This window comes from Lepisma saccharinum, chromosome 17 (genome assembly GCF_977018435.1).
Source record: "Lepisma saccharinum chromosome 17, izLepSacc3.1, whole genome shotgun sequence".
NCBI lineage: Eukaryota > Metazoa > Arthropoda > Insecta > Zygentoma > Lepismatidae > Lepisma > Lepisma saccharinum.
Genome location: NC_139245.1, coordinates 46,704,406 through 46,727,758, shown reverse-complemented (window position 1 = coordinate 46,727,758; position 23,353 = coordinate 46,704,406). Strand labels below are relative to the sequence as shown.

The following is a 23,353-nucleotide window of genomic DNA, read 5'->3' as shown; positions in this document are numbered from 1 at the left end:
ATATCAACGCGAAACAGAGTTTAGAACTATTTTTAGCCGTTGCAGGAACTGAATAAAACAAAATTAGTTTCAAAAGTGAGCACTTTACATTCTCAAAATGTCCGCAAGAGTTCTGAGAAATGCAAGGACGGCCATACCCACAAGGGCTGCACCTGTCCTTGCGAATTGTGTGTAAATGATCACCGAACCATAAATACACTCGTAAGTCTTCTGTGTTTTCCGTTCCCATCATATTTCATGCAGAATTCTCTGTGCCGACTCCCCTCTGCCGGCCAAGTATGACACTCGAAGCACAATGCCGATTGTTTGCACACAATTAAGTCATGAAAGTTAAGCACACACCACGTTGCATGCACGAATGACTTTGTTTACACATTAAATGCAGGCGTGGTGGTAATCCGTTTTGCACTGCGGAAAAAGAAAGGAGTGGACTCTTCAAGCAAGCATTAACATAATCTTAAGTTGCAGTGTATTTTTGACTGTTGACGTGCTCAGGAAACTTTAAAAAAGACATTCGTTACCTAGCTTCTTTCCTTACTATGATCTAATTCTGGTTACGCATGTTTGTCGACATCAAACACTTCTCGTGATAGCAGTTGAAGATCAAAGAATCAACTCCAGAAGTATGCGTGAGTCAGCGTTGTGGGAATTTCAATTGTGCTATCTTTCTTATCTGTCTTTTTTGCAAATTAGGTGGAAAGAGAGTGGCTACATTCTTCTCGGATAAGGAACGAAGTAGTTGGAGAGTTAGCCACCAGATGTCACTGGTATTCACGTTGGGCTCCACTCAGGATTTCATTCATTCTGCCGTGATTACGTCACATCTCAGATTCCTAAGGACGGAGGAAAGAAAGCATGTCGGTTTGAAAGTAATGCCCATGCGTGTATGATTGACCAACATGAATGCATGAAATGTAAAATTGCGTGTATTTCACTGTATTTATGGAAGCTGTTTTCATGAGTAGATTCTTTTCTTATTCACTTAGCAATTTGTAATTGTAATTTTTGTCGCTTTCCTTCGACTTTTGGTTAATCGCGACGCTGAGGATGAGTGATGACTAGATGAAATTGATGAAGTGGCTCATTGAACACACATGCCCAGGCCATATAACGCGATGCACTGTAAAAGTGAGCACTAGTTCCTATGATCCTATGATGGGGATCCTATGTAACACTATTCAATCCTGAATATAACAAAATAATTACAACGGAAGCAGTTGGAGAGTTAGCCACCAAATGGCACTGGTATTCACGTTGGGCTCAGACATTATGGGTTTGATATGAAAGAGTTAAGGATCAGGAAGACAATCCCTACAATTTCAAATAATATATATCAAGACTACATACATTCAAAATTACAATGTGAATATCACATATATACAGATGCTTCAAAATCAACGTCTGGAAAAACAGGAGCAGCATTTTACTGTGATAATTCTGCAGAATTCAAAACTTTTCCTTTGCCATCGTATCTGTCCATTTACACTGCAGAAGCTTTTGCAATACGAGAGGCATTGCTTTATGTACAAAAGAAGAAGTTAAATTCAGTTCTAATTGCAACCGATTCAGCCTCTGTGCTAAATTCTTTACAGTTTGCATCATGGTCATGTCATACGGAATGGTACATTGTTAACATAAGAATACTCACACTGAAATTAACGAGATTGGGATATGATATCAACTTTATTTGGACACCTGGACATTCTTTAATAGAAGGGAACAATATAGCAGATACGTTGGCAAAATATGCAGCGAATCAAACAATCCAACGGCCGCTTTCAATAAAGATTCCGTCCGTAGTTTTGGAATCACACACTAGAAAAATATTATTTACTGACTGGCAAAGCTTGTCGACAAATACTGGCACTCAATGCGGTAAGGCCTACTATTCTATACAAGAAAGAATTCCAAAGGAATGTTGGTTTAAACAGATTCAACTCTCACGGAGTTCCCTCACTACTATAATGCGCTGCAGGTTAAATCACAATATCGCCGCAGCTCACCTTTACAAGAAGAATTTAGTGACTTCACCAGTTTGTTTGTGCAATGAATATGCTGCAACTCCAAACCACATTATATTTCAATGCAAACTTTATGAAACTTACAGAGAACCATTTTTACAGGAATTGTACAGGAGTGGACATCAAGCGCCACTGACACTGCCTTGTTTACTGACTTCACCTTCATCCTCGGTAATCTATATTCCTACAAAATATCTTAATAAGTCTAATATAATTCTGTAAAAGTGTAATGAAATTTGGAAACTATTTATTATGAAAGGAATAATTGTGAGTAAATATTATGTGCATACATGTATATAAATAATACCAATTGATAAATTGTTAACTGGTGCATGGATTTTGTCCACAACCAATAAATATTTTATATAAAAAAAAGAGTTAAGGACAAAGACAAATGAAATACCCATGATTTCATAAATGGAAGCCCTTGCTTTCTTGTCCGGTAATTATTTAATAATCTGTATCGTGACATTTGTAAATCGTCGATGGATAATTTATGTAATTGTATATTGCGTGTGGATGAACTTTTGAGTATGTCGTTCACATTTTATTACTGTTGTTGCATTATAATTTTGCAATGGTGACTAAAGAAGTGACAGGATGGGGACAAGCTCCCTCCTTCCCCAGGGAAAACATACCCTCACTCCCCTCAGTTTCGAGAAAAAATGATTATATATAACGGCATCATTATTACTAAATACAATATTTTTTATGAACTTTCTAACTAATCTGCCACTCTGGCCCTCTTTAACCCCTTCTAAATATGTTTGTCTTCCCTCATGAAATTTCGACTGAAAAATATATCGGTCTCGTTTGCTTCGTTAGTGTACATTGAAACAATAAGAGTTATTTTCATATGGAAGTGTAAATTAGAGAGTCAATTCTATCATTTTATTAGTACTAACATATATATTGTTGTCAATGTCTTCCAGGTTACGTGTACGTGCCCAGTTCAGTGGACAATAACAACAATGTTGTTCACGATATGCCCCTGGACGCCTCCATGTGCATAAGATGCCCAAAGGACAGGACTGTTCTTGCAAGCAAGGGAACCAGCTGCGCCCTTGTGTCGCTTCCTGACATTAAACTGTGCGACAGGTGAGCAAACGAAGCAGTGGCGTGCCCAGGATTTTCGAAAGGGAAAGGTGGGGGCTACGTATACTTTTTTAGTATAGCTCTCATTTTACCTATATGACATTCCTTTTTTTTAATACTGGGCCAAAGGGGGGTTATGACCCCCCATCCCCTTGGGCACACCTCTGAAACGAAGCATAAATTACCAGCAAAGGTATTGGAAATATCACTGTACAGTCAGTGGCAGAAATGTATTGGAGTTTAGATACAAGCATTATAAAAAGGATCAGTTACCAATCATCCTTGCAATTAGCCAACCCACATTACACAGAAAGTTGCCATGCAAGGATTGCGATTTATTTCAGGAAACGCACAGTACTTTGCACAACATGCATTTTAGTGGTCATTCCCTCAGCACTATGTGAGGTATATGAATTGAAATGCACGTGTAATTAGTACCGCTCATCAAGTGAGATTACAGGAAAAAGTTAATGTAATTCGAATAGTGAAATTGTAGCGATATTTTACAACAAAAAATATTTTAATTTTAATTATGTTTGTGAGTGTCCATTCATCAATTTCATCATATCACTCATCCTCATCTTCGCAAATTAGCCAAAAGTGGCACAAGAAGCGAAGTAAAATAAAACTAATCAATCAATCAGTTTAATATCTAACTGTAAAAAGCAGCTTTGTGTCCTGCATGAATTAATGTGTTAAGTATACAGTTATGCAAATATGTATAAATCTCGTACAGAATATGAAAATTATGAATGTGTGTAATTTTTAATAATAATAATAATAAGACGTCGCCTTGCAATCAAGGGGTCCCGGGTTCGATACCCGGTGGAGGCACATAGTGATTCAGATCCCACTTTAAACTGTAGGTCCAGTCCCGATTAGCCTTACTGTGCATAAAGTGGACTTAAAACACCAAATCAATCAATCTATCTATAATAATGATGAAAGTTTCTATGACTGTCCCCCCCCTGAGAAAAATCCTGCAGGCGCCCTTGCCACCATGGGCGTCCGGAAGGGGGGAGCAAGGGGGGGCCCGTGGCACCCCCCCCCGGAAAACGAAAGTCAACCAAAAATTACATATTTCACACATATAATTTAATTTCTGCCACAATAATGTGGGTTAATTATTGCATGAACATGATAAATTCAAATTTAAGCAATGTTTTTTGAGGGATGAAAACTATTATTGGGGAAAATATTCCATGTTGGCCCCCCCTGGGAAAAAAATACCTCCCTTGCCCCTCCCTGGAAAAAATCCTGCGGACGTCCATGCTTGCCACGCATCCACAAAAATGCCTACAATTTCATAAAATATGCTCGTCGAATAGATTGTGCGCCAATGAACAAGGATGCAAAATATGAATGAATTGCACAAAAGTACGCCAGCTCTGCTTATACATTTGTTTTGGTTTAGTTTGAAATCGTTCAAAATAAACGAAAACAAATGGAATATATAAGCCAAGTCGTTGGCGATTTTGTCGCCAGCTATTTATATTTTTCAACATACAGTAGACCGTCGATTATCCGAACGTCGGTCAACCGAACGACCGCTTAACCGAACTGTGTACTCGCTCGCACCTGTTACTCTCCCACCCTACCGTCCATCATCCCCCTCACTCCCAAACCAAGTTTCCCACAGTAGTCGCCGCACTGAGCCACCGCTGGCGGAACATTGCTTCTAATGGGGCCTTCATAAGGCGCTGCTGACCGGCCAAGCCGCCAGTCGCTGTGTTTCAAAAATCAGAACACTTCTGTCGGTTTGGCACTGGCTGTAGAAGTAGCGGCAGTATCAAAGCTGTTCACAGCAACAGCTGCGCCAGCTTAGAGTTGAGGCGTGCCGCGCCGCGCAGTTTGAAGGATTGCGCGCCCCCAAGAAGAGCTTCTCACGGTGCAAACCTTCTGTTCTCTGTTACGACCACTTGTGTGCTGCTGCGTGAAGAAGTGAACTGTACCACATACTATATATTCCTACTAAAGTTGCCTTTGTACGTTACTTTGTAATACTTAAAGAGATGCCTGTTTTTATGAATAAATTTACTGTACAGTACTTCTTTTTGGCAAATAAACATGTACAGTTCGATTATCCGAACAAACCAGTTTTCCGAACACCCATGTCCCCCAATTACTTCGGATAATCGACGCTCTACTGTATTACTTATATTTTCAATAGTTTTGATAGATTTAGCCAAAAAAAAAAAATACCATGAATATCTGCAAAGAAAGAAGGTAGTTTATTTTATAGGGTCTCCATTGATATCAACTGAACGTTTTCCTCTTGTAGGTCGGTTGTGTCCCCTGTTGTGAGCTTCGATCTCATCTACGGCCCCCAGCCGGGAAGCCTGGCAGGCGAAGGGACCCACGTGATGGTGGTTCGCGTATCTCACCTGGGACATCCTCTTAGGACATGTCAGTTCAGGTACAATGTCGAGGGTGAGTAAATAAAGCATCTCCTGAAAATTTTACAAGTTGATGCAAACTATAGTAGTAAATTGGTACTTAAGAATTAACTTAAGCGAGGTGTACTTATATTTATTAATTGTACAATGTATAAAAGTCATTTGTTTCTTTCTTAGTCAGAAAATGTGAACTTATTATAAAGGTGGAGCAAAAGAGGAATGAGCAAGGAAAAATCAGCCATCAGCAACCAAAGAGTCCCTCGCTCATCTCATAATAGGGTGTACTTTCAGATTTTGTAATATTTTTTACAAATTATACAAGAAAGCAAGGAATGAATGTAGAATACTGAAAATTAGTTTAGAAGTAAGTTTGAAGTTTGTAGAAACTAATTTGTGCATTTTAGAGTCGCAAAAACAATTATTTTTTGAGAAATTAAGTTGTGAAAAGTAATGTGCGAAAGTGACAGTAACACGTATTTTACTAATTTCTCAAAATGTAGGACTTTTATGATATTTTTCGAATTTATCCCGGATGCCGGACATAAGGCTAAAATGTAGAACATGTCCTGGGGGAAAGAGAACGGCTGGTAACCCTAAGTGTGAAGACAATTTAAGGTGTACCCTTTGGTTTTTGTGGGGAGGGGACCTCAGGGTGTTGCATCTTCCGCCCTTGAACATCAGCTCTTCCATTACTGAAAGCACTTCAGAAACGTTTAGCAGGAAGACCCATCTTGAGAGAATGGAACAGCCAGAAGATGTAAGGTGCCAGATCATGCGAGTAGAGAGGCTGAGGCTATGGTTACCAGATCGCTATAAGGGAAAAGTAGGACATAATGTCCCAAAATGTAGGACACAAAACATTCACAATAAATAATACACATTTTTAGAACACGTTAGAAATTAATGTAAAATTTACACTTTTCACCTTTAAAAAAATCTGATTTCTTAATGAAGTCTTAAATGCATATTTTCCAAATTTGTAATCAATACTAAACAATACACTTCTCACTACACATGTTTTAACTTGTACTTCTCAGAGGAGCCAATTTTTATCAGAATGTCAGGTTTAGTCAAAATATATTTATGAGAGACTGAACAATCAAACTCTTTGAAATTATACTGAACCCCAGTACCAAACTTTTTACAGACTTTTTGAAAAGAAAATATTTCTCCCATGACTCCGTTGTGCTGATGGTAATGAAAGTACTCTCTCATTATGACCTGGAATGGCAAACAAATATTCAGCAATTACCGTAATTTGAAATGGTTCCAGAAGCTTCATCTTGAGTATTTTTTAGTTCAACATCTTTGTTCTCTATACCTCCTGCAGGGGCCTTGCCTTACAATCAAAATTTTGAATAAGAATGGGGAAAACCTTGTTCCATCAGTATAAACCCCAAGGCAAGATATTTTCTCAGGCATTGAACAGTGACATCATCAGAATGTGGCCGAAAAAGCTTGTTCATTAATTGCTTCCGTTTTTGTTCTAGCAGAAACTTTATTTTCTTTTTGGACAATAGCTGAATCAAAATAAATTTCATCATTGAGTTTGGGAACTCAGTCCATAACTTGTAACTTGCATGATTTCTTTTGTTCAACTGAAACATGTATTTTCACAATTAATATTTTGTGATGCTCAAAATGTAGGACATTTATGATAATTTTCAAATTTCTCCTGGACGCCGGACCTAAGGCTGAAATGTAATAATAATAATAATAATAATTTTTATTGTAGAAACATATGAGAACATCACATGTATTACAATCGTCAGGAATATAACCTAGCCTTATACTAATAAAGTATATATAATCTTACAAACAAACATCCCAACAGCATCTTAGAAACGTAACACAACTTACATAAATTTAGTATAAAATCGAAATTACTTAATTTACTTACGTAAAGTGAGTATATAGTTGTCGTAGACGACGTTTCTGTGGCTACTGCCCCCTTCTTCACGTCATGAAGTCTGCTATTACGTGCATGCGTAAAGCTTCATCATTTAGAAAGGATCAAGGTATATGCATGGACAGGTTGAATGTTAGGATGACTAATGGCTGAAACATAGTAAAACTGTTAAAACTGCTATAAAAATTGTTAAAACCTGTAATGTTACACTATCACAGCTTCATATTGACAGGAACAAGTATGTTCAATTACTATGAAAAATTTTGTTAAAACCGGTGAGGTTGCCCTAACACTGACACACGTAGACACGACAACTATATACTCACTTTACGTAAGTAAATTAACTAATTTAGATTTTATGCTTATATGATGGTGAGTAAGTCTCAAGGAACCAAAAAATGAATAAATTTAGTAGTTAACATTATTATCTTACACAATCATAACTATTTTAACTAACAAAATTAATTTCAAAGAATTCTTCTGCCTTATATATACAATTATCAGTCAATATTTTTTGCAGTTTTCTTTTGAATTTTAAAAAGGGCAGTTGCCTTGTGAAACTTAACCGACATGTAGTAAAAGGCTGTTTGTCTTGTAATTACATCTAAACAATCCTTATTTCTGTTTTGATAGGTATGTGAACACCCTAACTCCTCATAAATGTGAATGTTTTATTTTATATAAGCAGGCATTGGAATACAAAGATAACAGGAGCTGTCATAATACCTAGTCTAACAAAACTTAACTTACAGTGGCCACGGCTTGGAAGACCACACATTAATCTTACACATATCTTTTGCAATTTTAATAACCTTTTTATTGAAGGCTGATGACCCCCAAAGTAAGGTACCATAACTTAAGTGACTGTGTATCTGTGCATAATGAACAGTTTTTAGAAGATTCAAGGTTACACATAATCTTAACCTATGCATTAAATAAACCCCTTTGCTTACTCTGGATTAAACTCTACTGATATGATCCTCCCATTCCAAATGATTATCTATTAAATATCCCAAAAATGTGATAGAATTATTTTCATGCTCTGTATTATGATTATTACTATTATATGTAAGTTCCAAGTTTTGGATCGTATCAGTGTTTATGCAAAGCAAGTTAGCAGTACACCAGTCCTGAACAATATCGGAAGTAGATTTCAATGAGGACCTTAAATGATTATTAGAATCTGAGTTCAAACAGATATTGATATCATCAGCAAATAGGTAACTACTGACCAAGGGTGTTGAAATGTTATATGGCAAATCATTTATGTAAATAATAAAAAGAATAGGGCCCAGAATAGAGCCTTGAGGTACTCCATGTTTAACAGATAACAAATTTGACTCCTTTTCTTCAAAAACTACTCTCGGAGATCTTTCACTTAGATATGATTGCAAAAGTGACAGTGCTCCATCCTCAAAACCGTAGGACATGTCCGGGAAAAACCAGACATCTGGTAATCCTAGCTGAGGCACCTACACGACATTTATCTCATGTAGGAGCTAATTTTGCATCTGTACTAGAATTGTGAGAACAAGAAAGTGTATGTATCTATTTGGGAGGCTGCTGTATGTAAAGTTTGAAGGGTAATGAGAGAATTCAAAGATCTGTGGAAATGCCTGACCAATGTAACAAGCTGAGTCTTCCCCTTCCTCCTCCTCTTTGTTGGAGGTAGAAGCGTAGCATGTAGGTAGCTCAAACGTCTTGTGTACAAATAATTGTTGAGGGACAGTGTTTTCCTTGAGAATTCATCATCAGATGGACAAAAGGAAGGCAGGCACCTTCCGGTTGACCAGTCCACCCAATCACTGAAGAAAAATTAGATAATTGCTCATGGCAAAAGATTAATGTTTGTATATTATTGAGAGTTACATAAAATATAACTCCTCCAATTAATATTCCTGCACCTCTCTAGCTCCCCACTCATATTTTCTGACAACACCACCTCTGAAGTTTGTTAAGTAATGACTATAAAATGAAATAAACTGTGGCCATGCGGTCTAAGGTGCCATGCTTTGGGCTCTGACTATGGGATGCATGCAGGTTTGAGTCTCCCGGGGCGAAGCATAACAACTTTTCTCCTGGGTTTTCAGCCTGTGTATGGGACCAGTGAGGAAATTGGGGAGCTATGAATGAGTAGCATAACCAGGTCATATAAAACCTGCAACAACTGGTGGTTCGTCGTGTTGGCCAACGTCATGCTGTAACTGGTTGTAAAGGCTTCTCTGCAAGAAGGATAGCTTACCATTGAGGGGAGGAAAAGTGTGTGTGTATCGAGGTCTTTCAACTTCCGTATTCTTCTTCATTTCATACTGCGTGCTGTATCGTGGACTTAATCCAATCTATCCATTGTAGGTTCTAGGTTCTGTTTCTGTTCGGTAATTTCACATTGTCTTCCTGGAAAGATCTCCCACCAAAGGTGGGAGTGAGGCTGGCAGTCGGTACTGGCCTTTATGGGCTGTTGTGCCACAGGTTATTATTATAAAATGAAATGGAATAAAGTTTCCTTTCTTGCTAATTTTAATGTTGAGCTGAAAATACTATATAATTTTGTAACAATTATTTTTCAACAGTTCGAAAGTGTGAACCACTTTCAGTTCCTGACCACATGACCCTTCACTGTAGCCACGATTTGGTCTGGGGCTCTGAATGCACTTTCATCTGCGATCCCGGGTACCAGCTGCTGGGGTACAACACTACAGAGTGTGAGGCGGCAGGCGACAGTATCAGGTGGTCAAATCCAGTTCCAGATTGCGTAGGTATGTATTTGTCTCATTGCAAATGTTCGTTCAACAAATCCAAACTGAAATAGCTTTGCTACACAGAAGGTTTAAGTACAAATCACAGCTCGACCAGTGTTCTTTTTTATTATTATTTTCAAACTTAGCCAAATGTACAAATTATGATTGCCTAATGATAGAATTGACACTTCACTCATTGATTACAAAATTCCCCTAAGAGGATGGGAGCTGAAGGAGGAAAGTACACTTGTAGATACAACTTGGACCAAAGGTTGGTACTCTGGTAGAGAGAGATCCAGGCTGCATCACTGGAATTGGGTGCCAAATCTGATTGGGGGAACAGGGGAGGGACAATGACAGATTACGTTCTCGTGGTAGACAAGGCTTAACATTAAGATGCTATAGTATAGTACAGGGGCAAAAAACTGGCAAAAAGTGGGGACAACTGTTCCCCTAATTGTGGCCATTTCTGGTAACCAAGACAACCTCTGGCTCTGTCGCAATTTACACAACGTGTATGTTTTATCAGTTCTAACCAGCTATAGGTATGTCAAGACTAGGTCATCTTCCTAAAATTAACGTATTAATTCAAATTACAGTATATATTAATTATTTCATTTCCAGAAGTGATTGAGAAAATTTAATGAAATTAAAAATAAAAAGTTATCAAACTTTGCCATGGAGGAACCTGAAGGTGAGAGTAGATGTTCTCTCTCGAAACATAGTGATATAATAGGTAAAAGCAAGAGCAGTAGGAAATGGATATTGTCCAATTAACATTAAAAAATAACTTTTTTCACTAACATTCATGGAAGTAATAGAACTGAGGCATGCACACACACAAATAGAGTTAATGGGGGAGTAGAGAAGATAGATGAAAAGGGACAATAATAAATATGAAGATATAATCCTGACACAACACTCGCATATCATGAAATATTGAGTTTTTACAATTTAATTAAATTTAAATTTGTTAAATTTTCAATACAGTCCATCAATTAAGTAATGAGACAGTCGTTAATAATGAAAAGAAACAACATATTTGAACATTGCCTGTTTGTTACTCGAAGTACAACTCTCCTGCATCAGTGCAGCAATTGGCATGGTTCGCCAAGGATTGAAACTACATCTGCAAGTCTTCATGCGGTATGACTTGAAGATTGGACATCGCAATCTGTTGGATGTCCATGTGTTCATCAACAGCACATCAGCAGCAGCTTTACTTTCAGGAACTGGATGTAATTAAATTGAATTGAATTTTATTCCGTTGACCCTCGATTAAAAGTGCATGGAAAACATCAAGATACATAATGAAATAATAATTAGTTTAGTACATCATAACAAAAAAGAAGAAACATTGTGTAGTACATTACATTACTACACCAAAGTAAAAATTGAAAAATACACTTCATTACACTACAATAAAAATAAAAACACATTATCATTGTTGCATTATTGAAATAAGAATACAATTAAAATGCATAGTGTTTAGTACATTGGCCTTGTATTGTCTTGTTCCATGAATTCTCTGATACTGTAGAGAGCTCTCTCTGTCAAATATTTTTTTTATTGTTTGTATTTGTTTATTTCTTGGTGATATCAGTTTTATGTCATGAGGCAGCTGGTTGTAGAATATTTTCCCGGCATTCATTGTTGATTATTTTGAGATATTGAGTCTGTGTTGGTTCTGGTAATAATTATCTTTCCCCCTTGTATTGTGGTTGTGTAATTGGTTATTTTTAGTCAAGCTTCCAGTATTTAGAACAAACGTTATAGCCTTATAGATGTATAGGGAGTATATTGTTATTATTTGTTTCTCCCTGAATAACTCTTTGCAAGATTCCCTACAGCCTAGTTTGTACATTATTCTAAGTGCTCTCTTTTGAAGTCTCAGTATTCTGACAGTATTATTATAAAATGATCCACCCCAAGCTATTATGCCATATTCAACATAGGGGTAAATTAGTCCATAATATATGCATTTGTTAATTTCTCTTAAATTATATTCAGCCATTTGTTTTAGCAGGTATAGATTAGATGATAGTTTACTGCAGATGTTGTTAATTTGTTCTTGCCACACGTTAATTTTTGATCTAGTGTTATTCCCAAAAACTTTACTGAAGATAGTTTCTATGAGCACATTTTCTATACATAGGGTTTGTGACTCAAAATCCATGTTTCGGATTGTATTGAATATTATAAATTTTGTTTTATTGTTATTTATTATTAATCCGTGTGAAGTTAAGTATTGTGCCAGTTGGTTTGTGGTGATAAAAGTGTTTATTTCATGCTTCCTAGGGTTGATACCTCTGGCAAGAATGGTTGTGTCATCTGCATAGGTGACAATTTTTGTGTTTGTGTTAAATCTGGGGAATAGAGAGGATGATTCACACACTCATTTGTTTTTGGACTAGGAATACCTAGACAAACACTGCTCACTGCAACCGTGCATTTTCGTGGAGAGGAACCAACTGCCTAGTTCAAAATACTGAGACCCGTTCAGTTCTCTTTCATAATCATTCAGAGCACTACAGTAGTAAAAACCAATTACAGTTTCACCATCTGGAACAAATACATGATGAGTAAATAAATAAAATAAATAAATAAAAATAAAATAAAAAATTAAAAGAGAAAAAAAAAATTAAAAAAAGAAATTGTCTTCACTTTTCATTTCTGGAGCTACATTTTCTTGCATCTTGTTAAAATTAGCAACTTCCATTCTTCGATTTGTCATTTCGTAGGAAAACCATAGTGAAAATTCTCTGTATTGTCTCCACAACAATGGAATTTGAGGAATGTTTATTCCTGCAAGCAGGTTTTAGAAAGTCTTCCATGAAACTTGATGTTCACTCATTGCTCCATGATGATTACGTGATGACACTCGTATACCTTCCTCATGACACAGTGGCATAATGCCCATCATAAGTTCATGAGGTGTTGCCAGGTTGTAGATTATGGACCACACTGCATGAACATGTTACTTCGAAGATAGAATGCACATGTGGGACAATATAGAATTGGTCTCATTACTTAATTGGTGGACTGCGAATGAGCATTGTTAACGTATCTAGAAAGTGCATGTCAAATAATTTGGCTGATGAAAGCTTACAAGCAGGAACATTGCTACAAAAACTACCTACCATTTTGCATTTTAAAAAATGTTCAATTTTTCTGGACAGAGAAAATTAAGTATAGGTTATCACTAGTTAGCAGGTGACATTCGGTTCGAAATATTTTATCTTTCAGTTAAAATGATTGATGAAAAATAGTGCATTATTTTTACTTTCAGAAACTTCTTGTCCAAAGCCGATGTCTCCAATTAATGGCAGGCTGACTTGTGAAACACCTAGTGTAAAACTGGGCTACTTGAATTTACCCCATGGCAGTGTGTGTACCTATGAGTGTGAACCAGGCTATGCGATTCCTCACTCACAGAGTCACCTGGCAATAACTTCTTGTTCAAATGGAGAATGGAACAGCACCATGGATCCCAGCTGTGACAGTAAGTTGCTTGCAACATTGCTTATGTCTGCCAATTACAAATATGATCCAACGATTTGTCATTCATGTTGGGAGTTGACGACAGTGTTTTTAACAGGTGTTTTTAGCTTTTTGAGAAGTGCAGACCTTTTCCACTGTTTCTGAGGAACCTTTTAGACTATCTTTACCTTCTTTAATGTGTTGTGTTTGTCCTGCGCAGCTCCTTTTACAACTTGCACCTTTAACCTTTTTCAGGTGGCTCTTTACACCCCTTGTTTAACTTTAAGGTAAGGGTTTTAGATAAAGGGTGCAAAATGGCCACACATGTCAAAACACCCAAAAATTTGAAATCCATTATTGAATCAGTAATGTTCAGATTGTTCAAAGAATATCTGGTGGTAAGGGTAGGTTGAAAGTAATATATATAAAAATTCTTTCCAACTTTTCATGTTATCAACACTTTTCATATTTGCTCGGTGTTACTTCAAGTTTGTGAAGCCTGGCATGAAATATTCTGACCCAACCCAGATAAGCTACATCAGAAGTTTTAGTATGTTTATCCAGATTTTAACAGAGGTAAGACTGAATTTCCTGATATTTTTTTTCATATTTTCTGATGACGTCACTACAGATCCATACAATGAAACGAATAGAAATTTTTAAGTATCTATTTAAAATTATCTGTACTTGTGGTGTTTGTATTGAATTAGAATATGCTGCATCAAAAATAATAGTTGAATTAGCTCCTTGCAAAATGTTTATATTATACAAGGGACAGTTTAATTTGTTTTTGTTTTTTATCTAGTATATTTCTGTATGTAGGGTTACACAAGTTTGCTGCATTTTAGCACATACCTATTGCTGATCTACATAAAGTTTCAACTTTGAATTAGTGCCTGTATACCTTAAGATGAGTAAGTCTTTGGGCTCCACATGCAGTCACTTATGAGCCACTGCAAAGGCCTTTCCACCCATCTGCTTGCGAACTGAGCCCATTGTCGAACTTTCTCCTCCATTAGTAAACCTGCTAATGTGGTAAGCATGCACAGTGATATTGAATTTTCATTTGCTGAGAAATTTCTGTAAGTTTTAGGCTGACAGAGGGAAACAAACCACTTTTCTTCACTGGTGCAAGTGTTGTAGAGGAGCCGCCATCTTTAAAATGACATTTTGAAGCTCATTGATTAGTGTTGCAGCCTTGAGGTCGTCTTGTACAGTTGATACCTCATGTAAATTTGAGCTGCATGCAGTCTGCCCAATAATTGTTATTGGACTTTTAAGGTTTTCATTTGACTCGTGTAATACATGCAGACATTTGACAATGCAGTTTACTTGTGATGAGCAGGCTTTCTCTTTTTTTTGTAGGAGAGCAGTGTGTTGTTCCAGAAGCACCTGCAAATGGTGAAGTTGTCTGTTCCAGTACTTCCCGCCATGCACCTGTTGGTGGCACGTGTGCGTTTACATGCAGCGGTGACTATGTGATTCCTAGCAGTCAGATAACTCTGGCAGTATGGTCTTGTGGTAACAAAGGTTCCTGGAATCAATCAAAAGTTCCAGAATGCAGCAGTATGTATTGATTCATATCAATCAGAAGTGCATGCATGCCTTCCTAGTTTCTATTTCTTTTTGTTTTATTATTAGTATTGCTTTTAGCTGAAGATCTACAAAAAGAGTAACTTGATCAGGTGTGTTCTTCTTTCGTTTAAGTAGCAAAGGGTTTATATTAGAGTGCTGCAATTAGCGTTTTTCTCACGAGCATCAAATAGTTCACACGGATGATACTAGATAGCGTGCAGAATTGAGAGCTTCTTCACTCAAGCAAAAAACGCTCAAACAGCCGTTGAGTGGTGTACGCTCAAAGCTCAGTACATGTATAACCATAATCTATCTGTGGTAGTGGACCCCAAATATGGATCGTGAAGTGAAAGATGCAGTAAAGTTGAAACTTAAGTGAACAAAGTCGTCATGTCCATGTTAAAATGTAGTTTAGTCTATCTTGCCCAAAGAGCTTATATAAGAAGAGGCCTCAATTAGACTCGAGAAGCATCGTACGTAAATCCCTAGTAGTTTGGCATTTACTAAACAGATGACTCTCTCTTAGATAAAGAACCTTGCTGAGCGGGATCTCTGAAACGGGCATCAGCGATGCTAAAGAGGCTGATAAGTGATAACATCAAATGACTGGTCCTATGTTTTGGTGAAATACAACACTTGAATGAGCTAGGAGTTTGAAAAATAGATCTTCTAAACGTATTCATTTCAGAGTAAGAATCAAGTAAATTTGTGCTTTCATGTATAATACTAAACTCAATTACATGTTATGTTAGTGCAAGAAATGATTGTGTTTCATCAGAGCAAACTACAAGAATTTGTGAACCCAGCTGATTGGTAATGTTGATTACATGGATGTCCAACATGTAACTACTACTAATATTCCTTTATTTAACACAAGAGAAAAATGTTGATTGGAATTTGTATATCTGCATTATTGTGCATTCGTTGTCGGAAATTGTGAAGTTTGAAGTGTAAAGGTCGTGTTTTTTCTTCCTAGACACAGAGGATATTCAGTACTTCTTCAATAATGCATTACATTCCGGTTTACAAGCATTATGTGCACTAAGATACTTGACATGAAATAAATATGTCCATCAATGAAATTTTGGAACTTCGTTCAATTTTAATAGCCTATTTTACAAATATATGGTAGATAATTTTGTATCTTTGTACCAAGTGTGAACAATGGATGTTATATTTTCCCCTTCTAAATTCTTTCTGTCGAAAGCAGCAAGATCTTTATGATTATTTCGATGTAGTTAATGAACTTATAAAAAATGTGTACTCGTGTCACATAACAGCATTTAAAATATCTTGAAATGTAAAAGAAATTCTGTAGATAAGTTCATAAAGTTAAAATTTGCTTTTTAAAGAATAACAATTCATACCCTTGCACAGTCAGTCAATGTGATTAGTAACTTATTTGCGTTATTTTTATTTATGTTCCATATGAAACAGTAGAAGAGCGAGCCTATTCTAAATATCACAAGTACAAGGGGAAAATATAATTATCAACTTATATCAATGAATTTAAATTTATATCTACGTACTCTCGAATTCGTAATTTGGCCTAAGTATAGATTCATTATACATACACCTACAGTCATGCTCATAAATTAAGGATAATAGAGGTTTTGGTGCCCCACGATACAGCACTGAAACAAACTAGTTGTTGTAGCACAGACACATGTTGAACACACAAGAAATACATCCACATACCCTGTTTAATCCTGTTTATTGCAGAAAACATGAGAAAAACCAAAGAGCGCACATATGATACAAAGCAAGGGAGATTGTAAAATGTTGTTCCACAGTTCTTTGAGCACGTGCACAGGTTTCAGTATGGAATGTGATGCCCATGCACAAATGGCTTGGCATACTCTGGAGGGGGTATGGCCTCCCATTCTTGCACCAGTGCCTATCGGAACTCCTGAAGAGTCCGAGGAGGTGGAAGACGTGCAGCGACATGTTGGTCTAGAGCATCCCAAGCATGTTCGATTGAGTTGAGGTCAGGGGAATAGGCAGGCCACTCCATTCGTATGATGTATTCTGTTTGATGATACTCCTCCACATTAGCAGCTCGGTGTGGCCTGGCATTGTCATCCATCAGGAGGAACGTAGGACCGACTGCACGTAGTCTTGCAGAATAACATCCCGGTACACCTGACCTGTTACAGTACCTCTGTCGAAGATATGCAAGGGTGTATGTGAACCCAGGATAATGCCACCCTACACCATGACACCACCACCTCCAAACTGGTCCCTTTCGACGATGGTACCAGGTCGGTATCTGGTTCCTGGTTCACGCCAGATGGTTACACGACGAGAATCATTGTTGAGACTATACCTGGACTCATCAGTGAAGAGTACCCGAGACTATTCTTCCATTGTCCATGTCCTGTGTTCTCTACACCAGTTGTTACGGGCTACTCTGTGACCATGTGACAGTGGAATGCAAATTGCAGGCCTCCGGGTGAATAAACCATGCCTGTTGAGTTGTCTGTACACAGTGTGTCTGGAAACAACTGTTCCAGTGGCAGCTGCAAGGTCTCGAGCGAGACCCCCGTCAGTGTCTCCGGGCACTTACGGTGAGTTACCTGTCTTCTCGTGGTGTTGTACACTGTGGACGTCTACTGCTGTAGCGCCGAGACACATTTCCAGTCTGTTGGAATCGTTGCCATAATCGTGAGATGACACTTTGTGGCACATGGAGCACCAGTGACATGACCTGCTGTCTTTGGCCCGCCTCTAGCCGCCCAAGTATCGTTCCCCTCATTACATCATCAATATGTGTTTGTTGAGCCATTTCACACACACACTCACCATTCGCACAACCGAACACAACTGCACGCTTCCTATAGGCACTGTATTCTGGTCAGCAGTTTCGCTCCTGTGAGTCATTTGTCTGCTTACAGCGCCACCACACAATGGATCAAGGTCATAGTCAACACAGGTTCTTTGGTACAGTACACAGACATCATTTCAAGCTGCAACGTGCACGTCAAATATTTATTTGCATAAGATTCAGCATTATCCTTAATTTATGAGCATGAGTGTATTTTCCATAGATACATGCCCATGTACAGTTAGAAGTAAATTGTACTTCCTAAAACTTACAATCTATCGTGATTCCTAAAAAATAACTTGCATCATGTATTGACTCCTGATTTTTACCATTATTTAGCTTGTCTACCTTAAAGGAATATAAATTATAAGGATTTTAGAATAAGATATTCCTCTAACAATATTCTCCAGATAGTACATGAGACCTACTGTGTTCTCTTGCTTTTGGCTTTGGATTTCATAAGTAAAGTAAGTTACTTTCAATAATATTCTCAGCGTGTTTCATTTTCCGTGGGGTCGTACATTCTTTCTCATAGGTTTGAATAAGTCTGTTAGGTCATTCAAGTTTGGTGTTCTTAGCATCCACATATTTAGAACAGTTTATGCTTGTTTGTTACATTTGTTGCATTAGTAATTGTACACTTTCTATCTTCGTCCGCACATGTGTGTGTACCAGATTTCTCGAAAATTAAAAATTAAATCAAAGCACACACAGGTATTGCGTTTCCAAAGTTGAAAAGTTTATTTAATACAAAAGTCCAATCTTACAAGCCACGGCCGTGTTTATGGGAAAATAATGGGAAGAGCACTTTTCAGTTCAGTTCGAGGATAGTAAAATTGAAATACCTGAATTATAACTAATAACTATTGATCATGGATGTTATTCACTAATTGTAAACTTGTTAATAATTACATTATTATTGAATTTAAACAGTTTTCAATGAATATTTCTAAACATCTCACTGTACATACAGATGTGCACTAATTATATTAACATTTACAATATTTTTCATTTTGTACATTGAGGTTTTTATTTACAAAATTTTCAAATTATATATCTAAATATCTGGGGTGTAAGGGGTGATCTTCCACATAGTACACCCAACTGTCAACCTCACTTCCACATAGTACACCCTAGACTGCATTCTGAAGACAAACGAGGCTCTGGACTGGCTCTATGGCCAGTATAATTCTGTGTTGTGTCCTGTTTTTTGTCCTTATGTGTGCTGAGTGCCCGTTTACAGCCTCAGCTTTTAATGGAAGTCAGAATATTTTAAGATTTTAGTTATGCAATGTTAGAGTTGTTATTTGTAAGGGGTTGTTAAGTTTGTAGAGTTGTTAACGGTAAGGGGCTGGACCATGGCCGTAGGCAGGAAAAAATTTCGGGAGGGGTTCATTCATAATTGTTCTCATGGGTGTTGCCAGAAATTTGAATAATAGAAATAATAACAATTATACAATAATAATTAAAATTTAATAATAAAACAATTATTTTCCATAATAATAATACCAATAATAATAATAATTATTATTATTATTGTTATATCCTCAAGGGGGCTTACTCAATGCAGCAGATGAGTGAATATTCAGCACAAGGCTTTTTTTTTACGTTTCATAGAGTGCGTACTGAAATGCACAATTATTATACTTTGTTATTAAATTTTAGATACCTTTTAGAAAAAGCTTTAAAAGTTAGATAGAAATTTTAGTCGAAGTTTTTGTTGTTTGACATTAAAACTTATTTTTTGGAATTTTGAAAAGTGTGGAACCAATTATTCTTTTTAAAAACTTAGCCTGGTGCATGGATTGTATAACCTCAATCTCGAATGTAATGCGCTACGAAACTGGAGATCCTACGTTTGGACTCATATCAAGGGGGATTTTCGACTTTATCGGACAGGGAATTTAAAAGTTGGAAAGGGAATTTTGGGACAATCGTGAGGAAATTTTCAGTCTATATTCCTTGTGACGCAGGAACACTGAAAGAGGACAGCACAAGTGAAAATGGAGGAGTCGCGGGTGGGTTACGATTCTGAGAATAAATCCTATTTCACTCAAGTTTCAGAATTCCAAATGTATGAAAATTCTAGCTCGATCGTTTCAACATTGTCTCCATGTATTTTTGTGATGCTTCGAAAAAAAAAATTTGAAAATGAGTTACAGATTTTGGTTTATGAACTTCCATTAATCCAACATGTCAGAAGTTTCGGGGGGGGGGGGGTTTGAACCCTAGAAACCCCCCCCTCAAAATACGGCCATGGGCTGGACCCGTATAATATGATGGGTGCAAAATAGCCTAAGCAGAGGCAGAGCCGCCGTGCCATGTCACTACCCTCAGAAGAAACTCATACCTCGTCAAAGTATTGTTAAATTAATACATTTATGGTTTACATACAAGGAGATTCGAATCTTGCATCGGTCAAGCTGACGACCGCCCCAGCCTCCACGCAGCATCACCAGCTGTTTCGTACCCTCGCGAGGGAACGGTCCGAGCTGTCCAAAAGCTGGCCTAACCAAGTTGACACATGTGCAGAGGGTTGTAGAAGTCTCAGTGGGGAACAAGGCAGTGGGAGGGGAAGGGGTGGGGTTAGCCATAAGACACCAGCTGAGCCCGTTTTCGCTTGGCACGAGGAGGGACATAGCTGCCACCTTCAGAGATAAATCGCTAAATTTGACTGATTTGTAAACCCCTTGGAAAGTAATTCGTGAGAAAGGTACTATCTACTTTTCTGCCTACTTTTGAAAAAACGAATGTAGTATTTATACAAAGTTAAGTGAACATTTAGATATAAGATAAATGCATCCGAAGGGCCATCCAGACTTCTATATTTTTTTACATATAAAGTAAAAAATCCTATGGTGATGCGAGTTTCCTTTGACATTTCTTTTACAACAAATATCTAGAATATTTTCGATGTCCAGTAGGAATACGTATGCATTGGGGGAGGAAATGATGAGAGGATTTGTTTTCCTGTAGTTGTTGTGTTTTTAGGGAAGTGTCCTGTAGTGTATAAAATATTGATTAGCGAGTGAAGATTTATCGGATTAGTGCGTTGTTACTTATCACACACACTGATTTCCAAACAAGGATAAAGTAAAAGTTAAACATCTTGGCCAGTGGCACAACCACATGGAGGGGGCGAGGAGGGGGGGGGGCATTGCCGAGGTTTTCTTTTTTCGATGTCTTGATCACGTTGGCATTATCCATCATAGTAGCTGCCAGCCGCCACTGGGCCTAAGCGCTGACGCACCCAAAATTTTAAAACCAAATTCAAAATATCAAAATATCTATGTGCATTTTCAATAGTTTTTCGAAAATTTTGCTATTTTACAGTTTATTTTGAACATAATTAATACTGTTCTAGTTATTCTGAAGATATGAATAAAATAAAGTTATTGTACAGTGGGATCCATGAGTATTACCGTACAAATTGTCCATGACTATTTTCATTAATTTTTCTCTCACATCCTGTGTGTTTTGAAGCGATGGATTTTTATGTATGCTGGTGCAGAAGTTGTCAACAGTTTGTTTTGAGTTTTCTTTTAAATCTGGAAGCTCTTATTGGGTCAAATAAAGTGCACAAACATGGTGATGGACAATTTGCACGGTAATACTCACGGATCCCACTGTACACCAATCAAAGTTAGATTTTAAAAATGATTTCAATTTTAAATTGATTTGATCAACTGTTGATGCGATTATACGATAAAAGTAAAATGTATATTGAAGCAATGGGAGGGGTTTGGACCTATTAAACCCTTCCCTTATATACGGCCATGCTACAAGCTCTTTCCTCAACCTCCTGTACGTAAACATTTACAAAATTACTTTGCATATGGATCTCGGACCGTAAATTGTTATTATACAGCAATTAAATAGCAATTATATACGAATGATGGATAATTCTTTACGAATTTAGAGTATGTTTCAAATGTAGAATAAAATATTATCTATATCGTCATTTTTCAATTCGTAATTTCAAAAGTGAATGTAGATTATGAATTTTCTAATGTTGTGTTGATTCGAAGGAGGTGGTAAACTCTACTTATTGATGTTTGGTTTCAATTCATCATCATCGTGGTGTGGAGAACAATGGGAATAAAAATAGTGATTGAATTTGTCTACTGTTTCTTTTATCGCCGGGTATATGAGTATGATACATGTTTAGAGCACAAAAAACATAAATTATCAATCTGCCGTGCCAGCTAATAAACGACGCAAGTGCAGCTGTTATTTTGCAGTAGCGACAATTGTGACCAGCGGCAGTTGGTGGTTTTGAATTAGATGAAGGGCTAGTAGGAATAAATTGGGATAATAGAGAAAATTAAATCAATAGTTATACATATGTATTTGAAAATAGAGGTTTTAACAAAATAAACCACTATAACAATTTTCTATTAAGTACTATGTGTAACTATTGATCTAATTTTCTCTATTCCCCCATCTTCCTACTAGCCCTTCACCTAATTCAGAACCACCAACCGCCGCTGATCGTGACACGATTCTCCGGCAGGTGGCAATTTGAAGAAAAAGCATCAGCCAATCACATTTGAAAGTTTACAGCCAATCAGAATCAGCCTCCTGCGTACTACTGGAAGTAGTTCGTCACTTTACCGAAGGTGGCAGGATATATGGACTGATATATGGTTTTTTCGAAAAATGAGGCCTCTTGTTATATACGCTATTTGATCTTACCAATGAAAATGAAATAGATGATTATGGGCTGAAACAACCAGGGTGGATTTTTACACACACATTTCTATGATTATTGTCACCTTGAAGTGATACACATTTGATTATATACACTCAAACATATCACGCTCAAGCGTGGAAAACTGGAGTAAGTATGATTGAATGAAAGTCGTCCCATGCGGTACTCTGGCTCATATGTTTAGTTATTGTCTTTGTTAAAAATTTTACATATTTTGTATGTTTCTCATTTAAAAACTCAAATAATCACTGGAATGGTATTTTAAAAAATCCCAGAGGTTGGAGGTGGGGGGGTATCAGAAGGTATCAATTTACTTCTGTCAAGGCATTCACAATTATAGTAGCTGTGATTAGGTGCTAAAACTGAGGGGTGAGCTTAACATTAAGAGCCCATAGTGAGGGGTGAGAAGTGGCCCCCTAATCGCCACCACTGCATAGTAAACACCTAACACTTGAAAAAAATACGTATATATAATCATTCCTTAGAGAACCAATACGGTAAATGTCTGTTATATCGGAGACACATTTCTTCATTTTTACAGAAGAAATTACTTACGGAAATGAGTTTCTGTAGCATTTTGAAAGTTCGTGGAGGTATTAAGAAA

The 23,353-nt window shown here is 37.2% G+C and overlaps 1 protein-coding gene across 1 annotated transcript in view; it reads left to right on the top strand.

Moving 5' to 3' along the window:
* LOC146001723 (uncharacterized) overlaps positions 1–23,353 on the top strand; it is a 326,667-nt gene that overhangs the window by 241,474 nt on the left and 61,840 nt on the right. The window contains exons 7-11 of the mRNA XM_083139408.1: positions 2,954–3,119; positions 5,398–5,546; positions 9,992–10,177; positions 13,449–13,661; positions 15,005–15,205. Coding sequence (XP_082995534.1) covers positions 2,954–3,119; positions 5,398–5,546; positions 9,992–10,177; positions 13,449–13,661; positions 15,005–15,205 — 915 coding nt within the window. The remainder of the gene's footprint in view (positions 1–2,953; positions 3,120–5,397; positions 5,547–9,991; positions 10,178–13,448; positions 13,662–15,004; positions 15,206–23,353) is intronic.